Source organism: Juglans microcarpa x Juglans regia, chromosome 1S (genome assembly GCF_004785595.1).
Source record: "Juglans microcarpa x Juglans regia isolate MS1-56 chromosome 1S, Jm3101_v1.0, whole genome shotgun sequence".
Lineage (NCBI taxonomy): Eukaryota > Viridiplantae > Streptophyta > Magnoliopsida > Fagales > Juglandaceae > Juglans > Juglans microcarpa x Juglans regia.
The window spans coordinates 24747206-24770818 of record NC_054595.1 but is presented as its reverse complement, the minus strand read 5'-3'; the positions used below and the strand labels follow the sequence as shown (position 1 = coordinate 24770818).

The window sequence follows — 23613 nt, the reverse complement described above, 5'->3', positions numbered from 1 at the left end:
CTCAATAAACCCGTGATAGAAAGGAATCTCTCTCTCTCTCTCAAACTTTTTCATGATATATATGCTTACTAGCTAGCTTGCTCTCTATACCATGTTGTTGGTAGGGCACTCTACCATAAGATCGTATGATGCCCGAGAGCAACATGATCAAGAGATCAAGTGCATGTGCATTTAAAGGGTGCTCAAAACTCTAGCTTGCATGTGGGTACTCACCCTAAATTAATAAAACACAAGAAATTTAAGTCCTAAGATCAGTAGAAAAGAAAACACATACCGCATGGAACTTTCATGTAAAATTTGAGTAAAAAATCTTGTTTTGACAAACATATTCCATTCATGTTAGATTTAAGTTATTTGGAACGAGGGATGATGAGACACGTGTACAGTTTATGACTTATTATTATTATTGTTGTTGTTGTCGTCGTCGTCGGATAGAGCAAATTAATGTGAGTTTGCTTAGTGTGAATGATAAGGAATAGATATAGGTGAGTATGCATATATGGTACTTGATCGGCCATATAATAATAATAATAATAATAATTAAAGGATTGTCTTGAGTTTGAAGGGAAGATGGATGGAAAGAGAGATGATGGAGGAGTGGTACTACAAGTGATCATGAGGAAAAGGGAGATGCTAGCGATGATCAAGAAGAGCAATGCACACGCATGCACGACGTTGCTTTTTAAAGCCTTTTTCCCTAATTAACTTATTAGATCAAACTAATCTCATCACTATATCCCCTCCTGCAAACATTCTCTTGCATCTCCTAATCCCCTCCAACTTTATATATATGCTAAACAAATCACTTGTGCTTTTGTTCTTATTTGTTTTAGTTTCTCTCTCTCTCTTTCTCTCTCTCTCTCTAAATAGTTTAGGAGCCACGAGTGCAATCATTGTGCAAATAATTAAGCACCCCCCACACTCCTCTCTCTCTCCGATCTCTCTCACGTACACATGATTCAGCAGATTTGCCGACTGATGGAAGTCATGAGAGGCAGGTTCATTAGATTATTTATCATCGTGTTTGATCATGATACTGTGCACAAATCATTCTCTTAACGGATCTCTAATTGCCTGGTGTTGTACATTCAAAAGCACCCTTTTTCGAACACAGATCATCCTTTTGATAGACTATCTAGCTAACTGATGAGTTGAATGGTCCAAATTAAGACAGAAATATGCACATTATCTGGGTTCTACAAAATTCAATCATGTTCTTTGTAAATTAAGAATTTATAATGTTTGAGAAGTATGAACCTATATATATATATATATATATATATATATATGTAAATTAAGAATTTATAATGTTTGAGAAGTATGAACCTATATATTATATATATATATATATAGTATTTAATGTTGTATCTATGATCTCTTTATGAATTAATGGATGATCATCTAATTCAGTCAACAACTATATATTTGAGAGAATCTTAATTATATTGTCCAAATCCATGAAATTTAATCTTGTTAATTTCCACTATATATAATGTGTACGTATATTTACAGGCTTCTGTATCAGGTATACAAGAATATTACGTACCGAGTACGTACGTGTTTATATTATAAATCACTAACAGATACATGTTTATAACCATATATAAATCAATCCGTTAGAAAGTGCATGATACAGTAAACTAATTATTATTGCATCCAAATAAACATTATGATCACTAGATCAGCAGCCACATAATTACCTTGTCGACAATCTCGATCTATGCATGGGCACAATGATAATCAAGTTGTTATATATACATGAACCAATATATATATATATATATATATATATATATATATATATATATATATACACATATGCTCAACATATTAATTAAAGGTTTATAAAATTATGAGGGTAACACTAATATAATTAATTTAAAGTAGTAAATAGTATAAATAACGGACTATATAAAAAAGGAAAATACTAGTGTTTCCGCTAGTTCTTCTTGCTGGAAGTTATACCATTGGAACTTTTTTATATTTTTATTAACTTTTTTTACTTAATGATTAAGTATTTTTTAATAAACTTGTGTTTGTTTTTATTTTTTAAAAATATTTAAAAGTTTTAAAAAATACATATAAAAAAAAGTACAAAAATAAATAAACCTAAAAATAACTAGCGGGAGTCCCAGCTGTAGGAGTAGCACCACCTATAAAAAACTGGCCTGAGATGAGGAAATTAATTAATGTTTTCCAGATAATTTTGTAATTATTATATATGTTCTTATATATATATATATATATGTTGTCGAAGTGGATCATGAGTACATACTGTTCTAATACATGATTATATAGCAAATAATCAAGACTATATATGTTGGCCAAATCAACTACATTATTGATCCCTGGCATATGCCGTTTATCCCATATATATATAAATATATATATATATATATATTAATTTCTATGAATACCTTGGTTTTTATTTATTTTTTAAACAGAAAGATTTAATGAACACTGACAAAAACCTTGATCGTTGACTAGTTTTAAGGAAAATCTAGTGATTTTAACACGACATGATAGGGCATGATCACTGGTGAGAACAAATATATATATATATATATATATATATATATAGTTATAATTATAATCCCCCCAAATTTATAAATAAAGAGCTCCTAGGTAGCTAGCCACCCGCATCAGTTGACTGTAGAAGAAGGCAATTCAATGTAACTAAACAGCTTCATAATCCCTCATAATAAATGGTACAGTTGACCTGTTCATCGACTAATAACTTAATTAATAAATATATGTGCCAGCTCCTTTTTCTGAAAAGAAAATAAATCCAATTTAAAAAAAAAAATCAAATCTCTGCTTTAATAAAGGTAGTAATTATTATATATAGGTTAATATTTACTACTTGTGGTCATGATCATCGCAATGATGATCGTACGGATGGAACTAATTGTATTAAGAACGAAGGAAATCACCATCTGGACTAGCTAGCTAGGATGATGATGATCAACAGCTAGCTAGCTGCTAGGCTATATTCTTATCTTCTTACTTAATTACCAACATATTCTTCGCATACATACATCATGTTAATCTATATATGCATGCATGATCACCATACGCATGACATGATGCATTCATGTGGTAATTATCTTGTCGAGCAGTGCTAAGTACAGTTTTGGGACTGTATTGTAAGTTTAGATAATATTATTTTTAAAATTTTTTAAAATTATAAAATTATTTTTCTTAAAATGATATTTTTTTATTTAATAAAAAATCTGTACATATAATTTCTAAATAGGGATTACAAATAAAATTTATCTTTTCGATATATTGTACGTGAAAAATGTATGAAGTTCTTTTAGGCAAGGGCCCGAAAAATGTAGGAATTTTAAAGAATAAAATGAAAATAAAAGAGACAGAAATTAAAGAAAATGGAAAGAAAGAAACCTTAATAACTTTGCTTCCTTTTTGGTGGAAAAGCGACTAAACTAATGTCACTTCATGCGGAGGTGGCAAATTATCATATTATATATATATATATATATTATAAATATTTCAATTAAATAATGGGAAGCTAGGGAGAAAAACGAGTTCATAATTGGTAGATTAGTCGAGGTTGGACTTTATATATTCACACAGTCTTTTTATTTTTAAACTTATTCCGTAAAAAAAAAAAAAGTAAATATATAAAATTAATTTTATAATATTTATTATTGTCTGTGTTGATTTTTAGTTAATATTAAATATATATATTTTAAAATTTATTTAATATGTCTATCTATTTTTCATTTGAAAATTTTAAATTCAAAAAAGAATTTAATTGAGAGATGTCATAGGTGGGAACAATTTTACTAGTTATAAGTTTGACGTGTCAATGTACCATTTGTCAAGGGACGTTGATTATTATAATCATAAAAGAAATTAAAAAGTCAATACGTTTTTTTATAACGTGAAATTCATTTCAATAATGTTTTGAGTGTATAAAACATGAAGGGGTTGCAAATAAATACATGATATCCATCCGTCCTTATAAAACTAGCCCGTAATAGGAACAGCTTCTAAAAGGAGGGCGCTCTCTCTCTCAATCATCTTCTACTCTCTCTTTCTCTCCACCACCGTGGCTTTTGGCTTTCTTTGCTCTCTCTCTCTCTCTCTCTCTCTGGGCGATCAAGCATCCATCAATGCCCAAGTTGCTTTTTCTCCCTCTTCATTTGCTCTCTCTTGAAACAAGAAACAGAACACGAACAGTAGTACTCCTTGTGTTGCAGATCATCTTTTCTTACTTCTTTCACGTACAATTATGCTTTCCTCCACTGACCCGGCCTCTCTCTTCTCTCTCACTCTCTCTCTCTCTCTCTAAAGCAGACAATAAGATATTAAGAATAAATAATTGATATCGTTTAAGAACTCATTGTTTTACGATTCTTGGTTCCCTTCATTCTCTCCCTTGTAGATCTCCTTGCTGTACTTGTATAGAAAAGCATGGATAGGTGGGGCAAATCGTTACGAGAAGATCGCCACCGACACCGGAGAGACAACCCATCTTTCTCTTCCACTCTTCTCGACACCATTTATCAGTCCATCGACGAAGGCCACGGCAAAGAACGGGAAGAAGAAATCATTCTTTACAGAGAAACCATGAGAAAGAAACAGAGCGATGGCCTAAAAGGACAAAAAGCAGAAATTGCGAGCTTCCGACGACCATGCATGATCGATAATTACTGGATTGACAGGAAAGTGAAAGAAAAGGTATCGGGTCGCCGGAACTCCACGGCGGACTTAGAAAGAAAATCGAGAGATGACCGCGGTTTCATGTTGCAGAATTCCAGCTCGAGCTCTTCGGAGTCCAGCTCCGGAGCAGGGTTCTCTTCGTCCGAGTCGGAACCCGTTCATGCGTCGAAACCAAGGGCTTCGTGTTACTCTATGCAGAGGCCGAAACCTATTCGGACCGGTTTTTCCGAGAAGCCTCTATCGGAGAAGTTTGGTGGTGGCTATGGTGAACGAAGTGATTATATTTCTTCTTCAACGCAAAAGCCAAAGCACGAGAACGGTTTTGTGAAGACCAAATCCAAGGCCCTGAAAATCTACGGAGATTTGAAGAAGGTGAAGCAGCCGATATCTCCCGGTGGACGCCTCGCGAGCTTTCTCAACTCACTTTTCACTGCAGGAAACGCAAAGAAGGAAAAGATGTCGTCGTCCTCAGTCGTTGGAGGGTATGATTCAACCAGTTCGGAGAGAAAATCCAAGTCTACAACCACAACGTCCACATGTTCTTCCGCGTCTTCGTTTTCGCGGTCTTGTCTAATCACGACACCGCCTACGAGAAGCAAATTCAGCAATAGCACCAGCGGTGCGAAAAGGTCGGTGCGGTTTTGCCCTGTTAGTGTGATTGTGGACGAGGATTGCAGGCCATGCGGGCATAAAAGTCTACCTGATCAGGACAAACCGGGGATAATGGCTGTTTCTACCATAGGAACAGAGGGGGACGAGGAAATCAAATGTTATGTCATGAGTGGCAATTATCGGGTTGAGGAAGTTACCAAAGATGGCCTGTTCAAGAATTATCATAAAGAAAAGCAGAACATGGATATGAGAGAGGTGGTTCTTCAAGATCACGACAATGGAGATTCTTCTGAGGAAGAAGATGATGATGATGCAGCCAGTTGTTCAAGCTCTGATCTGTTTGAATTGGATAATCTTTCAGGTATTGGGATCGAGAGGTACCGTGAAGAATTGCCCGTTTATGAAACAACGCATTTCGATACCAATCGAGCCATTGCCAATGGCTTAATTATGTAACTTCCATGCATAGAACTTGGAAATTTTCCTTTTTCTTTTTTAGTCTTTGGAGTTAATGGTTTGGGGGTTTACTTTGATAAAATAATATTTATCTTATTGTAAATACCAGCAATTTTTTTTTTTTAACCACCCTTTACTTAATTCTCTCTCTCTCTCTCTCTCTCTTTTTTCTTTCCTTCGCTCTTGTTTTATTATAGGTTAACATATAGAGAATTGCCGATCTTCTTCGATTGTTATAGATTCTATCGTCTTCAATTATATTTGTTGGTATGACATATTTTAAGTGACTATCTATATGTTAAAGTAATGAATATATAAATTTACTTGAAATATATTACAATGATGGATATAATAATTAGAGTTTTACTATATATCAATTATTATTTATTCCATATCTTGTATTTGAAATGGTTTTTTTTTAATATAATGTATCGTGTGAGATAGTGAATAGTAGTTGATGAGAATAATTATTTTAATAATTGAGATAATAATATTAATGATAAAATTAGAGTATCATTAATTTTATAATATACTCGTGTTACCTTTCGAAAAAGAATGCATATGATGAGATCTAAGACATATATAAAGGAAGTAAAGAAGAAGTTATTAAAGATTTGCGGATAATTGTAATCACGAGCGAAAATGGAAAAAGGTAAAGAGGGTAGGTAGTACTGAAGAAGATGAGGTTATATAAAAGCAAAGGCAGATTTTCTACCCTACTCTTCCAACCATGCATGCAAGAGAGTGTGAGAGTACGTGGGAACTCCCTTTGCTTGAAGATGACCCAATCTCCATAAATTACCTCATGTACGAGAGATAATTTATAGTAAAAAAACTGAAAAAGTGACTCAGTAGTAGTTAATCCGTACGTAGAGATAGATAATTTTATTAATTTCTTTTATGCAAAACAATCTTTATCAAATTAGATTTTGGTTAAAGTTGTTAATGGCCGGATCGGAGGGTGATCACAAAAATCATTAATCTCCGGCGGTGAGAGTAGTGAATATATACTAAATATGGTTGGTTTCTTGCATAGAGGGAAAAGACATTGCGCCCAATGCAGATAAACCTTTTGTTTTTTTAATCCGACAGGAAATCATCGAATTTGGAACTTTTATATATATAAAATTGTACTAATTAGATAAGATGAAATAAAATACTTTTTGTATCCAAATCTAGCCTAAGGGTGGGAGCCTTAGGTAATAATTATCCCCTTCTTACCTCTCTTCGGGTGGGAGGCTAGATACCGCGATGCATGGAGATACTGGAATATCCTCCCTAACTCTTCCTTTTTCTTTCTTTGTTTTCAAAATAATTATTGACAAATTCTCTTTTTTTTTTTTTTGTGAATAATAAGCAACCTAATTTTTTCAATGAAAAAATAGCGAGAAATATTACTTTAGCCATGCATAAAGGAATTGCATAAAAGTAAGCCCAAAATTTGAGTCGGTGACTTGATGTGATATGTCAGATTGTAAAATTAATTAATTTTATTGTAAAGTAAATATAACATATCACATTAAACCACATCAATTTATGAGTTTATTTTTGTATAATCTCTTTATAACTATAACGCTTTTCAAATAATAATAATTATCCCTGTCATTTTGGGCGGGAACAATCATTCTTCAAAAATGAAGAATTAAATAGCCATGCATGCAGGAAGAGTAATAAGGTGGCCAAATGATTGGCATAATAGCTATTAATCCACCATTAATATAGGATCTTATAACACGCGTAAATCAATGAATTAGCGAAGGCATAAGCAAAATCTGGTCTAATCATTTGTCTCCACATGATATGAAACTAGCTATATATAGTACTTTTTATTTGCAAATTGAAGGGCTTTGTGTATAATGAGTTATATATGTGTCAAGCCCCATAATATTCTTCTTATCTACTACTACTCATCCATATAAATAAATAAATATATATATATAACTTAGGCTTCGTTTGGATCCTTAAATGAGCTCAGCTCATCTTAGTTGAATTTTGTTTTAGACTTATCCTAACATCTAAACAAACAAGTATTCCTAAATCACTAAACATCACTCAACTCAAAACCTCTTTATACGTGAGACTTACAATTTTTTTCAACTCAACGCCTCTTTACATGTGGGATCCACAATCTTTTTCAACTTCTCATAATACCTCTAAACTCATCTTAGGTGGGCTCCATAAAACTTATTCTATCATCTCAACTTACTACTATTTATAAAGATTTTAACTCATCTCAACTCAGTTCAACATTAAACGGAGCCTTAATTAACAAATAGGTTCTCATGAATGATCGTAATTAACCGGTCTCATCATTGTTAATTAAGGACAAGACGTTGCATTATTATATCTTATTATATCTGATCTCCTTTCTCACAAAAAGTGTTTTTAATTTGAAGAAGTAGTACTTAATTATATATCATGATGTTAAGATCATCAATGAGAATTTGGACCACTGAATCGTAACAGTACTAATTTGATCATATATATTCTAATTTAATTAATTAGTACTTATAATCATGGCATTCTTTACTAACATATATATTTAAGGCAAAGCGATAATATTGGAGTTAGGTTGAACTCTAAGAAAAAGAAAAGGCTAATCTACAGTCAAAAGTCATGTTATAGGCTCCAAATGGCTATATATATATATATGTATGTATGTATGTATAGATTCGTAAAAAATGGTATATAGTCGGAGTTGGGGACCGGTTATATGATATATATATCATAACGAAAAATAATATAAATCATGAGGGATTAACGGTTTAATTAGTTAATGCAATTTAATTGGCATGCAAATTAACATGGAAAATTGTTTGTATGGGTACATTAAATAATGGAAAAATCTATATATTTATCATCATCTTCTTAACATTTCTTGATGTGACATTAAATGATAGACCTACATGGAATAAAACATAATAAATAATCTTCAATCATTTAATATGATCACATCATTGAATAGTGAGAGTATGATGGTAGAATGGATGATCATGAGTAGCATTAATATTCTTAATTAATATATACTAGCCTTTCTTATAAAGGTATCGCGTACGCAAGACGATAAGAAACATATTATAATCAAAGTTATTTTAAAGCTAACAGTACTATATAGATTAGTATTTGTGAAACAAAGATGAGGTTATAATTGTACGTACGTCACTTCAAAAAAAGAGCATATATGATAAATTCGATAAAAATGATTATTTACGATGAAAATATATTTATTTTGATAAAAAATAATTATTTTTATAAGAAATAACTGGACACGTATATTAGTTATATTAATAGATTCATAACTACTGTATGAATGAAGTACTCGTGATTGTCTAATTCTATTACAAACAAGTGCTTAATTTCATAGAAATGCAAACCTCGATCCAATAATTTTAAATTCTTTATATGTCGATTAATATAGAATGGTAACGTACGGCCTCTCTCGATCATGATCTGTCTCGTTTCATATATATATATATATATATATATATATATATATATATATAAATAGCCTGACCTGATCGAGAGCCACGATATAGATCAAATTAAAGCTCTGTTTATAACTTTATGCAATATTTATTATTCTTTTCCTTAACAAGCTGTGGTTCATCGCTTTGAAGCTTCATAACTTGGATCACCAATCATGTGCATGGGAATCAAAAAAAGGAAAAAAGTAAACGGATATTATCTTTGAACAAGCTGAGTGATCAAGATCATACAGATATATATATGTATATATATATATATATAGTATTGTTAGGGACAAGCTCCAAATGCACAATTTTCGTATAAGTCTTTTGTAAAAAAGTGGATCAAATTAAAGAAAAATTGAATTTTTGTATGGCGGTCTACTTTTTTATAAAAAGATTATACGAGACTTGTATATTTGAGACTTATATGTATCATTATTCATATATATATATTAGTTTTAATCACATCAATTCATATAATACGTTTTAAGTGATTTTATAAGTAATTAATTAAGCTATCTGATTGAAAAAGTACTTAAAATGTAACACACTTAAGTGAAGAAAAAATGTATTTCCAAATAATTTAAGTTGCAAGTCCGCATAAAGAACACATGATTATATAGTAGAATTTAATAAATTTTTAAGATTTTCTTACAAATCAATCAAATTATGTTTATTATATCAGTAATGTGAAAAGTCGTGCCCTATATATTAATCTGTAAATAGGATTTTTTCAATAATATTTGTCAGTTATATATACCTGCATGACGAAGATCATGAAGTAGGGGGCGTTGCATATGAAGATGATCAGGATGATGGACCACCAAGCATGCATGCGCCAGTAGCACCACACCCCAAGCGTGCCGCAGCAAACTGACACATGACAAGTTAGATTTGGAAGCCAGCCCACACTACTCTCAGGCATTTTTTTTGGTCAACCGCACCTGACGGGCTGGGCCAGCTTTTCGCAGGTCCTGTCGCGCATGCACACGTGTGATACTCACATAGATCCCCCCGTAAGGTAAGATCCGCTGTCAAAACTAGGTGAGGGACCAGAACCACCTCTTTTATTTAACTTTGCACCCTTACTGCCTAGCAAAGAATTCACCACCACTCAAGCTCTGACACCTGTACTATATATCCGGCCACGTGTGCGTGGTCAAGCTTCGTGCTACCAGATTACCGTGATGTCCATGCATATATGTTTGATGGGGGGTGGTGGTGGAGAGGTTCTCTTTTGGGGGGGATGGGTAATGTCGAGAAAAGGGAAAATGGGGAGAAGAGAAAGAGGCGGGGGGAGACAGAAGCAGCTTTAGTAAAGGAAAAGAATGGTAATGTGTGTGGACTGTGGAGGAGTAATAAAAAGAGAAAGTGAGGAGAATTTTTGGTGATCCCAAGAAGATCGCTTGTTGTGAATTGCTTATAGTGACAGCAGCTCTTCTTTTTTCTTTAGGAAATAAATGAATAAAGATGCATAAACTGTGACATTTGATCCTCCTCCTCCATTTTTCAGTGTGCATGTCAGATGATCAGATTATCAGGAAAATAAAATTTTTAAAAAAAGATTGTGTTTTCAAATTTGGGTTTGGATCACTTAGCTGATTTGTTTTCACAACTCCTCTTATCTCACCTAATTATTATAATTTTTTTAAATTTTTACACAAAATAAAATAAACAATTCAACTTTTTCAAATTTCAAAATAAAAATAATATTAAAAAATATTTTTTAACTATATTTTATTTAACTTTTAACTTTAGTTGATTGATTAACAGATCTACCAACGATATGTTACCGACACAACATTTTATTGATTGTTTCTCCTCGTACACAGAAACACTAAGCTTGACAAGAATATTGGATAACATGCATTCTTAAATTAATGGGGGGTTTTTTTAAGGCCTTCTGTTAAAATTAATTGAAGAAATTAAGGACGGCATGCATGCATGCATATTGGACAGCTAGCCTTAATTTAATTTGCTACAAAAACCATTTCTTTATTTTTGTAATGATCTTGTTCTTATGATCATGCATGTGGACTTTAGCAGATTAATCCTTTTAGCTTTGAGTTGGTTATTTTAAGATTCTTTAGTCATGTGGAAATGGAAACTAGCTTGCTTTAAATTAAAGGACCCAGCAGCTTGCAGCCTCTTTGTGCAGTCTAGACACCACACGTACAACTAAGCATCATGAAATTTGAATATGCATGGCTGATCATTCCGGAAGCTTGATTGATTGCAGCTGCCAGAAGCAAGATTTTCTTGAGCTCGATCCACTTTTCTTTTGCTCCTTTAAAATGAAATAAACTTCGGCCACCATTTCGCTTTATTTCATAGATCCCACTAGCGAATCATTTTTTTTATGTTAATTAATTTTTTTTTTTGGATATTTTATATCCAGCTAGGAATGACCGAGGTCCATCCAGGAATAATGATTTCACAGATTAATCATGTAATGAAACTCTAAGCATGCATGCCTTAATTTGGACTAGATTCGGGATAAAATGACATCTCACTCTCATACTTATTTTAGAATTCATGCATCTCATCAACAAATTTAGCTTATTTCAAGTTCTTACACTACCCCTTGTCACTTTAGAGAGAGAGAGAGAGAGAGAGTGAGTTGGACTTTATGGCCAGATAAAATATGTAAACGTTTGATCACATGGCATGAGTAGCCTAGCGATCTAGCCTGCCAAAAGAAAGAAGTACTAGTAGTGGCCATGATCGATCAAAATAAGCATGCATCATGGACGGGCTGTCCTGGCGGGGAAACCAAGGCTAGTTAGCTGGCACTTCCATGAAAATGAAAAATCATTGTCTTCATGATCAGCTTGGCCAACATCTTTAGGAAAAATATCCCTTTCTTTCGTTTAAAGCTTCTAAACGATTCCTTGAAACATTGTGCTGAGTCATGCATGCATGCATGAAGCTAGTAGCTAGCTAGCAAGGCTCCTTTCAAATAAATTCAATCAATCAAACAGTACTGCAGCTTTCATGGGTGTGTTGTAAACTTTGAGCACCATAATTATAGAAATAGAAAGCGATTTCGAAAGACTTGTTACCTAGCTTTCAGTGAAGGAAGGCTAGCATTCATGCATGCAAGGTAGAAATCTAAAGTTGTGGCTCCATTAATAATTACGCAGATAATATAGTGATAATGACAGGTTCTCGATCGATCGCCAGTTAATTAGATGCTTAGAAAAAGCCACCAACGGCTCCCCCAAGGATGACCACTTCGTCTGTAGCTCGATCGATCGATCGCCTACCACCACACATATCATATCATCATGTGATCTCTACCCGCTTCAAAGAATATTCTCTTTCTAAATCCCTAGTGGGAAAGGTATATTGCTCTCCAACGAGAAAAGCTGCTTGCATGGTTTGGTGGCTCATGAAATTAAATATGGCAGTGCCCCACTACTACGCATGCATATATATATATATATATATGCTTAATTAGCTTCAAACGCGCGCCTTGTGCCTAACGTGCAAAATTTGATATCTTTTAAGACTAGCACCATCACTAAGTCGGCCTAGCTAGCTAGCTTGAAAAATAGTACTACTGTCTATAGTGGTTTTAATATTTAGTACTGATCTGAACCTTCGAACATCTACCATCTACTCATAATAGTACCAATTCAGTTGTAGCTAACATGCATGATGTATAATCTTCATGTAGCAGTGAAAATATGAAGGAATTTGCTAAACAGAAATTATTATCTTTGGAATGATATTATATAGTATATATAGTACTATACTAGTCACGTATACTAACATGATATAGATTACAATCTTAATTTCAAAATGAAAGAAACTGATTGATTTGTCTTCATGCATGATAGATGATATATAATGACTGATTGAAGGAATTAATTAGATTTCTACTACACCCCAATTCTTATAGACCAATGATATCATGCAAAATGTGCATGCAGCATTAATGGGATCGAAAAAGTTTCATTTTCAACCTACCAAAAGCTAGGTCCCACAAAAAAGGGAAATGTTTTTTGTTTGCGGCCACAATTAATGCATGCATGGTCTGTCCTGTAACAAGCATTAAATGGATCAGTTGCAATATATACTATATGATACAAATTAAGGATATTCTGCATGTCTCATAAGTCACATGATATATATGTCTAGTGGTCGGTGTTGGCTGGCCATCCGTATGGGAAATTCAAATTAATTGTTAGAACGTGCAAGAATCTTCGCCTAAATTCTGATGAGGTGCATTAATAATTAATTGATTCGCTAGCTGCACCCACAACGCGAGAGGAGATCATCTAGAAATTAATCAGCTTGAGCTTTCGGGTGGATGGTATGTTTCTTATGCATGTTGTTAATGTGCTGAAAATGTATATTATAATTTATTAATATTGGTTGGTCCACAATATCAGAACTTCATGAGTGCAACATATATATATATATATATAGCCGAAGTAGTCGTACGTGATTCAGCCTTTCAACCAAGGGTTGCCCTTGAGATGAACAGCTCACGGCCTTCCCCAAGAATTAAGAAAGGGAACGGGCTTCGGACACGGACAGTACTGCATGCATGCTTGAACACTTTTCACTGTTCATCCCCATTTTTTGATCTCCTTAATTCCCTTGAACTGCGCCCGTGTGTGTGCCCAAGCATTGTTGGAGGGGAAAACATACACATATATATATATATATATAGGCCGATAATTAGGCAATCCAGAGGCTAAATATTTCGTTAATTCTAATAAAACTATCATCTTTAAGCTACGTTTGGATGTTGAATTGAGTTGAGATGATAAAATATTATTTTTTAATATTATTATTATTTAAAAATTTAAAAAAATTAAATTATTTATTATATTTTAATTTGAAAAATCGGATGACATCTGACAAAGGTACTCATTTTCATATGAAATAATAACTGATCATCAAAACTCGAGCCCGATCGAGCTGTACGCTTAACCAGGTCTTGGGCCAGCTCAGACTAGAATACAAGCTAGCTGTGATTGGGTACGTTGGGCTAAATTCGAATGTTTTTTATTTTTTATTTTATAGGGACATCCTCAATGATTTTCGACCTTCTTTTATCTTAGTACTGACACTGCTTAGAAAGTGTCCTATTACGTTCACATGGACACCCAATTTCCCAAAGCGCAAACATTTATGTTTTTAACGTGTCATGATCAAGCATGACATATTCTCATTGAAGCTTACCTGTGTCACAAGTAAAGTTCTTAAAAAATCAGTTTATTTGTATATATGAACAATCGATTGACTGATATGAAAAATAGGTGATGCAGAGAAGTTCATCTCTTATTGATACAGAAATTTTCTTCTTACGTGTATTTGTTCCAAAACACGCAATTCTGACTTCAGCTCCGATCATCCTCTTTCTCTTATCCCTATCAAAAAGTAGGTCATCTCTTCCAGAAGCTAAATATCAAATCAACTAAGCCACTTGAATGACAGCGTCTCCATAGCTCTTTAATTAGCCTTACTCGATGCCTACAATTAATCATCCATACAAACCATCACCAAAAGAAATACCGAGGAACAACCAGCTCTCCAGAATGCTTACAGATAAGTATCTTTATTTTCTGGAATTATTTACAACGTTACAAGTAGCCAGATTTTGTTTCATGCATGTTTCTACTACCCACAGAGGGTTTGCTTGAGCTAAGATTTGGAGGGACCTGTGCATTCATCTCGGCAAGCTCTCTCACTCGTACCAAAATTGGCTCCGGGATAGGCATTGAAGTAGGCTTCCGGGAGTTCATCTATCATTGACCATAAAAAAATACATCAGCTGAACTAGCCACAGAAAGCAAATATGATAGTTGCAATAATCAAGAACTTCAACTGAGACATCCTGATTACAAGTTGAAACAATTGTGAAATCAAAATTTCCCTCAATGAAGTAATTTAATGTTGATAATTGAAGTTCAATGCATGATACTTCAGCGCATTCTATCAATCAGGACCGGGTAAACTGATACGTGGTGATTGTAAGAACTAGCTAAAAATTTACAAGAAAACGAAAAAAAAAATGAGAGAAAATGAAAAAAACTGGAATAATTAAGAGAGGACAAAGAGACAACTTGTTATCCACAGCGCTCGGAATTGCATGCATAGGAAGAGGACACAAGGTTAAATGCCCACCCGCCACCATATGTCACTAAAATGAAAATTGAATGCTTACCCCATCATCTGGAGGTGCCTGTGCGAAGCTAGCTTTAAGCAGGTTCCTCCACTTGTCCTACATGTTATAATCTGGGTCAGCCTAATAATATTTGCAAAGGCTAAATCATTTAAACCTGCCTCTCATATTTATTATGTATATATATATATATATGTAAAAAATAAACACACCTCGATATAACAATGTTTAGAGCATCTTAACTGGGCAGAACAAAATTAAATGTCAATTTGTACCTTAAGATCAACAGACGTGCGGTATGAATAGGATGCAAAAGCAAGTCGTTTGATCTCAGACCACCTCCCAGCTCCACACTTAGATACACCCTCAACCAATTTCATAACCTCAACAAGAGTCCAAGCTCGATGATGTTTCCTTCTCATTCCACCCTTGGCAGTGGGAACAGTTACTACATTATCATCCGAATTATCCCCAGAAGAATCTTCCTGTGACCTCCCCAAATTCTCTCCCCGTTCAATTCTGCCCATTACTGAATTCTGCCTCTCTTTCTCTAGTTCAGCAAAGAACTACGTAGGAAAAAGAATTTACTGCTAACTATACAATTAAAATGCAATTACGTTATAAGAGCAAGAGATAAAATATCACTCAATTGCTCAAAAGAAATGGCATACCAGGAGATCATAGCAAAATAATCGTCTTAATCAATTCACCGAACTTACTAGATATAGTTGGACCATCTTTTTTCATCTCACCACTATCAAATACGTGTGAAAAATTATAAGATATATCACCCTTAATGCAGTAATAGTTGGAGAAAGTTAAACGAACCATATCAGCTGCTTTATCTCATGATCCACAGAGACTACCGTCACTATAGAATATTTTAACTTGCCAGGAAACATGCTTCATAGAATAGGTGAGTAACACCATCAAGTGAATCACAGCAACAGGAACATGTGTACTGTACTTCTACCTCAACGTCAGTACTCAGAAGAGTCAAAGACCACAGACTAAAAAGTGTAGAATTTTTTTCTCACAGATGACAATAACTGCTAATAAAATAACCAACATGAGAATTTCTTCCAGATACAAATTCCTATAACTCCATTTTCATGTAATTTTTATCTAATCAGTTGACAATAAAAATGAAAACATTATTACGTGATACACTCAAATTTGATCTTACCGGCTGCTGAATCTGATCTGTATATCTCCTTTTCAAGACCTTACTCCCAATATCGTCATCTGTTTGAGAACTACGAACACCAAGGGCCTTCTTTACTAGTTTAGCTGCCATGCCCATGTCACTTGGATTGAATTTCTAACAATTAAAATTTAAACCACATCACTTCTGTAGTAAGAATATTATCAGTGATAAAAAGACAAACAAACTGGATTAAACATAGACTAATGCTATTAGTTTTCCATTCAACTTTAGCCAGATCTAACCCATGTCTCATTTTAGTATCAGAACTCTACATAATTAAATTTCCTAATGCATGTAGGCATTCAATACTGCACTAGGAGTCCACTAGATTACCTGATACGCGATCCTAATAGGTGGGGTTGTATATTCGGGGTTTACTCCCTTTGGGTTTATTTGAAAGATCCTGCCTTGGTGAGTTTTCATGTCAAAAACAAAAAGACCTAGCGAGTAACAACCACAAGACACCACAAAAGTCTGCGCAATTCCAACCACAGGCTGCTTCAAAAAGAAGAAGCTATAGTTGACGTTCTCTGTTGTATACTTCCTATGTGCTTGGGCTATCCCTATTTACTTGATTCAATAAAAGTTTATTTTACTTATTAAAAAAAAAAAAAAAAAAAGTTGACACAGGAAAGGGTCAGAATGGAACTCACAATCAGTAGCCTACTTCACAGATAGAATCAATTCCAGATTCATTTGACATCTAGCACAAAGGAGGGCTATGAAAGGACTATAGTATATGCTTAAGAATAAAAAAACTAAAACCAAAAAATCCAGATAAACCAAGCCACAATCGTTTAGTTCAGTTATATAAGGTGTCACATACCATAAGGGCCATGACATTTTTCCTTGGACGGCTTCTTCGGACCCGAGAAACATATGGAACCTGAACACCAGATCCCCCAAGAGAGTCCAACCTGGTGACAACTGTTCTCCCATCTGAAGGCACATTTTTAACAGGCCTGAGACAAGATCTTGGAGATACCTGTCCAAGTCCAACACTCTTGGGTGAACTGATTAACTTTTGGCTATAATCTCTGGATTCAACTTCAGATAGTTCTTCAATATATCGCTTGGTGGGCTTCCGAATTCTTTTGGCTGCTCTCTGCTCTGTATTAAGATGCTCACTTCCACTATCAATTTCCAAGCTATTATTTCTTGATTTCTTGCCAGACCCACTTTGATGGTCTTCCGATTGGCTACCATGGCTAGTTGGTGAACCTTTGCAATTAACATCAGCTGCTCCAACTGCTGGATCCTGGGTGAATGAATCATCCACATCCTTACTGCATTCTTCTTCATCTTTCTTCACCAATTTGTTATCTTTAATTGTGAAAGTTGTGGTTGATATGTCACAAGAATTAGTCAATCCCATGGCAATCCTCCTCTTGAGCCACAGCTTGTCTTTGACAGTAGTTTCCCGCCCAAATGTTGCCTTAAACACTTCATGAAGTTCTCTAATTGATAGTTTGTCTAAGCAAAGTTCTCCATTTAACTTGGAAAAATCAGGTTTCAAACCAGTACCGGCAGCAGAAGCTGATGATCCACTTTCCATCATTCCATCTGGAGGATTTGGGCACTCTCCAGTGCCCCCAGATTGATCAATATGGTTATCATTCAAACTTGATGAAGGGACACTTTCCTGTGAGGAAATTTGACATTCAAGTTTTTCATCAATACCAAGCAATTTATCATTTATCAGAACATTGGCTATTCAAAATTCCAGACACGTATGTATGTATGTATGTATGTATGTACGTATGTATAAAAGGATGGATGAATGGATGGATGCGTGCATGTGTGGATGTATATATAAATATGTATAGCCACAAACAGGTAACAAAACAGTCCACTTGGGGTATGAATAATTATGTGTATGTACAAATCATGACAAAAAAGAAAGTAACGATCCACAGCTACCTTCTTCCCCTTCTTTTGGTGCTAAAAGCATGCAAAAAATGCACATTGTCACTAATTCATGCATATCCCTCTACTACACTTCAAATTGTTACGTATTTTCCAATGCTTTCACTATAACATTATTTTTCATCCCATCAAATCCCATTGACAACACTCATATATGCTAAATCTAGTTACCGATCCAAAAAGAAAACATATATATATATATGCTAAATCTTGTTGTAGTATTCTTTAGACACGTGACACTAGAAATTACAGATGAATCACTGATCGATTACAGAGCAACCATTTAAATTTGAATCATCATTTTTGCTTAAAAAAGAAATGAAAAGACTTGGATCTGAGTCACATGAATACATACAAATTTTCATATCTCTATTAGTGCAGTATTTATACTTAAATCAATATATATCCACATCCAAGTAGATCTTTTTTTTCTTTTTAACTAATGTCATCAACTTTCATTACACTTTTAAGTTGTAGGTTAATGCAAGTAAACAAGATAACATTCCCTAAAAACTGAAACCAAATGTGCTACATGAACAAAATGCGAGACAGAATACCTTGCAAATTTCCACATCAACTCGAGGAACAGAACTTTGATCTTTTACATGTTAGGCAAGAGCAATGATATGGAATGATATGATATGAAATAGCAATATCAATGCATTAATATTCAACAAGTAGTTATGGAAACAATCTTATAAGATAGCTAATTAATTCAATCCTGAAACAGAACAGGAACCAATATCACCCCCTCCCTTAAAAAAAGGGCAACAAATACCTCAAGCTGCGCCTTTTGTTTACCAGCATCAGCTTCTGAGGTCTTGGTCTTCAATAAACCTGGCATATATTGTGTTATTCAACTATGGAAATTAATATGTAACCAGAAACAGAATATTTAAAGTATGTGTCCAATGAAGTGAACCAAGTTGCTAATGAGGCAATATCTGTTCAGCACCGAACTTAAAGTGAGTTGCAAAATCCATTCAGTAGTGATATTCATTCAGACAACATTAAAAAATAGTCAAATAAGTAGTGCATTATATGTGGTAGAATAATACTCTGCCTAATCTTAAATTCAAAAGAAAACAAAACCAGAGATCCCTACAGCTATAACAATGAATCCTAACCCAGAGAGAAGAAAAGATTAGAATAAGGTTTCTCATTATCAAAACAAACCCCCCCCCCCTTCCGGCGGCAAAAGAAGAAAAGAAAAATTCAATCTCAGAAAATAAAACCAAAAAACTTTAATTGCAGAAAAATTTAAACCTAGAACATTCTAGTACCAAGATACAAAACTCCTTGATCCAATAGTAATGCAAAGTATACAGTTCATATCTATCTGCTTTATGTTGCCATTGCAATTTCTGCATATTGATAAAATCCAAAGAGGAAGAATTAGTAGAAATGGTAACAAAAGCAGACCTTCTGAGCTTTCTAACAGTATCTTCTCAGAAGATGACCCTTCGTTGCCTATACTCCCCATAGTCTGCTCAGTGTTGGCAACATCATGCATTTCACTCTTTTCATCTTCAAGAAAATCCTCAACCTCCATTACTTCATCATCTGTTGCAGGCACTAATCTCCCATCTCCTTCAACCTATATATCAATTAAGACATCATATCACATTAAGATAAAGAGAATCGTTCTTGGTAAGTATGATGAGTTTTATTAAATGATCGAATAAAAAGTGAGGCATAATCAAACTTTTATTAAATATCAAAAGTTTCACTTCTATTGACCCTTTAGCAGCACAAAATGAAACCGACAGAAAAAATGCACTTAGGTAAAAATTTCATTTAGACAACTTTGGTCTTTTGTTCTATACTAGTCGAGATACTTTTTTTTTTTTATGTCGGGGAATCTCTCCAAGGTAAGGCCTTTCAGACCCACTCCTGCAGAGTAAACCTGGTCCCGTACACCGCACCCTTAGAAGTTTCTCTACACGGAACCGGTTAAATCGCTGGCTTTTCACCAGAAGGTGTGGCCCCAAAAGATTGTTTGCAATCATGAGGTATTGAACCTTGGACCTTGAAGGGAGTAATACCCCAAGACCAAGGTCTTCACCACTTAGGCCAACCCCTTGGGGTTCTAGTCAAGATACTTACTGGGTGATGCCAGGTATGGTGCCTGAAATGATGTCTACAGGAGGGGGCATGCACCGAAGAGGGAGGAGAGGGCAAGGTTTGGGTCTAGTTCAGGAACTGGACCCAAGCCAAGTCCAGAGGGAGAACCCCACCAGCTTGAAAAGCAAAGCTGATTAACAGTGTGCTCAAGGGGGCGAGGGAAACAGTAGGCAAGATTAACAAAAATGGTTTCTGAGAATGTCCCTACTTGGGTGTCTATCTCCCTTCCGCTGATATATCTTGCTTGGACTTTCTTAATATTCTTCTTCATACCAATAATATACAAGCTGCCTAACAACTCCCAGGCATTTTCCCTAACAACTTGCTTCTAGTTGCATTTGGCAGAATACCACACAATTACAAGCCTTTGGTATTCAACAAAATTTCCACATACAAAGCAAGCAAGGGACAAAGTGGGTTTTCTTCTGCATTTACATCTTGACCAAACCTCACTTCAACATTTTTATGCCGTTCCTCATCCTAATTTATACCAAAACAAAATCTACAACAGCAACGAGATGATTGTGTATACACACATATTTACATATAGACTACAAGAAAAAAAAAATACCCGGACAAGCTTGTAGACAACCGGATCAGCAATCTGCTTTGGTGAAGACAGAGCCGAGCTACTTTTATCAACCCCATTCTCTTCAACCTTCCCTTCATCATTCCACTCAACTCCAACCACTGTTTCCATGGAAAATCCACCACATGCAACTCAAATACACAAACTGAACATCCAAAACAAATAAACAGAAAAAATAAATAGATAATTCAATGTGAACTTTTTTCTTTTTCTTTTCAAAACTACAACTTTATCCATCACATGCGAGTCAAACATACAAGCAATAATACATAACAATAATAATTTAAAAAACAAGCACAACAACAACAATACTATTAACTTAAATTTCCTATATCCACTCAGAAAAACTTATACACCATGATTCTGAAAACTAAAATTAACAACTAAAACCAATCTTATATAATCTAGATACAAATACTATCGGTGCATGAGGACCAAAAAAATAATTGAGAGTATAAAAATTGAAGTTTTCTAATTTGCAAACACAAAAACTCATATCCACATTGCAAAAACGAAAATTTTATAAAATTAAAGACTAAAACGAGACCAAATATGCTCCTAAGAACATAATATTGAAAGAAACGGAAAAAAAGCTAGGAATTAGTTGAAGATGTTGCATTTCGAAGCTTAATTGGCTTGGAAAAGAAACTTGGTGGTTGGGAGCTCACCATAGGACTGGGTGACCGAGTTGATTCAGTCGCTGCAACTAAAAGCCCCACTGAAAAGGACCGATTCAGACCGAGTTGTAAAAAGCGTCTGAGACTGAGTAAAGGAAAGGATTTGTCGGAGAGAGAGAGAGAGAGAGAGAGAGAGATTAGACTGACTTCGGGGGAGAGAAACCAATTCGATGGTAAAATAAATTGTGGGAATTTAATTCGATGATAATTTCGGGGATTTTCCTTTTTTTTCTTGTGAGAGAGAGAGAGAGAGAGAGAGAGAGCCTTTGGACTCGCTTGTCCAGCACGCTGTGTATACTGTTTGTCACACAGGCTCGGAATCGAGATATATTCTGAACTGAATTTGAGGAGGGTTTGGAGTCCGTCTGGTTGCCATTGCGAGTAGACTGCCACGTCCTCGTATTTTTAATAGTAAATACAAAATTGAGTTTATTGTTTAAAAGTAGTAAATACAAAAGAAAAATGAGAAATACACGTCACTTTTGATAATATTTTATATAATAATATTTTAAAAAAATATTATTTTTGTAAACTAACTTGTAAAAATAACATCATTTTATTAAAATATCCTTATTTTATAACATGTATTGTGAAATATGTTATAAAATATGTTGTATGAGTATTATTGCTCTATACAAAATTGTTATACAAGTTGAGTTTATTTACAATGAAAACAGTAAATACAAAATTTTTAAAATAATAATAATATAGTTTTTAAAAGTAGTAAATTTAGAGAAATAATTTGTATAAATTTTAAATAGACAAGTCTCATACAAATTCTTGTAAAAAAGTGAATCCCACCTAAAAAAAATATATAAAAAAAATATTCTTTATTAGTAAGACTTACTTTTTTACAAAAATCTTGTATATAATTTGTCTATTTTAAACTTATACCTAACATTACTTTATTCATGATCCTCGCGTGGATTGGTTAATTGTGGTAGGACTCAATACATTATGTTTATTTTCTTAAAAATTATGTATATATATCAAGAATATAACGCTAATTAGTTTTGTTAATTTTGATTGGCTCGTTTTTCATTTAAGTATAAAAAGGTCCAAACCTTAAAAAGAAAAGAAAATCTTGGTAGTTAGGATTGTAAATGAACTAATCTGTTCGATAGCCCGCTTGATACTCGTACAGTTAAATTTGAATCCAACTCAACTCATGAAAAAAAAAAACCTCGTTCATGAAAGCAGATATTCGCTTGATTTGTAAATCGAGAAAATCAATTATCCTCGTTCATTAATAGACAAAATCAATGATCCTCAAGAAATAAAATATTATTTAGAAAAATTAAAAAATACTTCTAATAGTCAAAATACTTCAGTAACATTTTCAGCACCTTACAATTTTTCAGAAATAATAGGAAGGTTTAAAACAAAAAATTAAAGTGCAAGATCTACAACATGAAATTAATTAGATAAAACAATAAATTTGAAATTTGAAAACATCTAATCTTAAACTAGAAGTTTCAAATGAACAATTATTATAAGAAATTATATTATTAAAAATAGATAAAAATGTAAATCATCTTCATAATAAAGAACATAATAAAGAACAAGGAGACTGTTCAACAATAGTTATAAAAAACGAAACAGATAATTTCATTAATATCCTTGATAAGATAAATTTTAAAAAATTGTATACTGAAGTAACAGTCTCAATTAATTAAGAATTTTATTTCACTACAATTGCCCTATTAGATACATGAGAAAATTTAAAC

At 33.8% G+C, this 23613-nt stretch overlaps 2 protein-coding genes across 3 annotated transcripts; one reads left to right on the top strand and one right to left on the bottom strand.

The window, feature by feature from the left end:
* Window positions 1-4005: 4005 nt before the first annotated feature.
* On the top strand, window positions 4006-5860 carry LOC121247155 (protein BIG GRAIN 1-like A). The gene has a single exon (XM_041145504.1). It carries the CDS (start codon window positions 4441-4443, stop codon window positions 5755-5757), a length of 1317 nt encoding a protein of 438 aa, XP_041001438.1. The 5' UTR covers window positions 4006-4440; the 3' UTR covers window positions 5758-5860.
* Window positions 5861-14669: 8809 nt separating this feature from the next.
* On the bottom strand, window positions 14670-22160 carry LOC121246064. Of its 2 annotated transcripts, XM_041144047.1 has the most exons (10): window positions 21878-22160; window positions 21192-21354; window positions 19919-20093; window positions 19275-19333; window positions 17397-18212; window positions 16550-16684; window positions 15639-15929; window positions 15406-15462; window positions 14900-14983; window positions 14670-14711 (listed from the first exon to the last, which is right to left on the bottom strand). In XM_041144047.1, exons 2-10 carry the CDS (start codon window positions 21318-21320, stop codon window positions 14691-14693), a joined length of 1767 nt encoding a protein of 588 aa, XP_040999981.1. In that variant the 5' UTR covers window positions 21321-21354; window positions 21878-22160; the 3' UTR covers window positions 14670-14690. The 2 variants fall into 2 exon arrangements, with proteins under 2 accessions (XP_040999981.1, XP_040999980.1); XM_041144046.1 differs by having other exon boundaries at window positions 14670-14983; window positions 21878-22159.
* Window positions 22161-23613: the final 1453 nt, after the last annotated feature.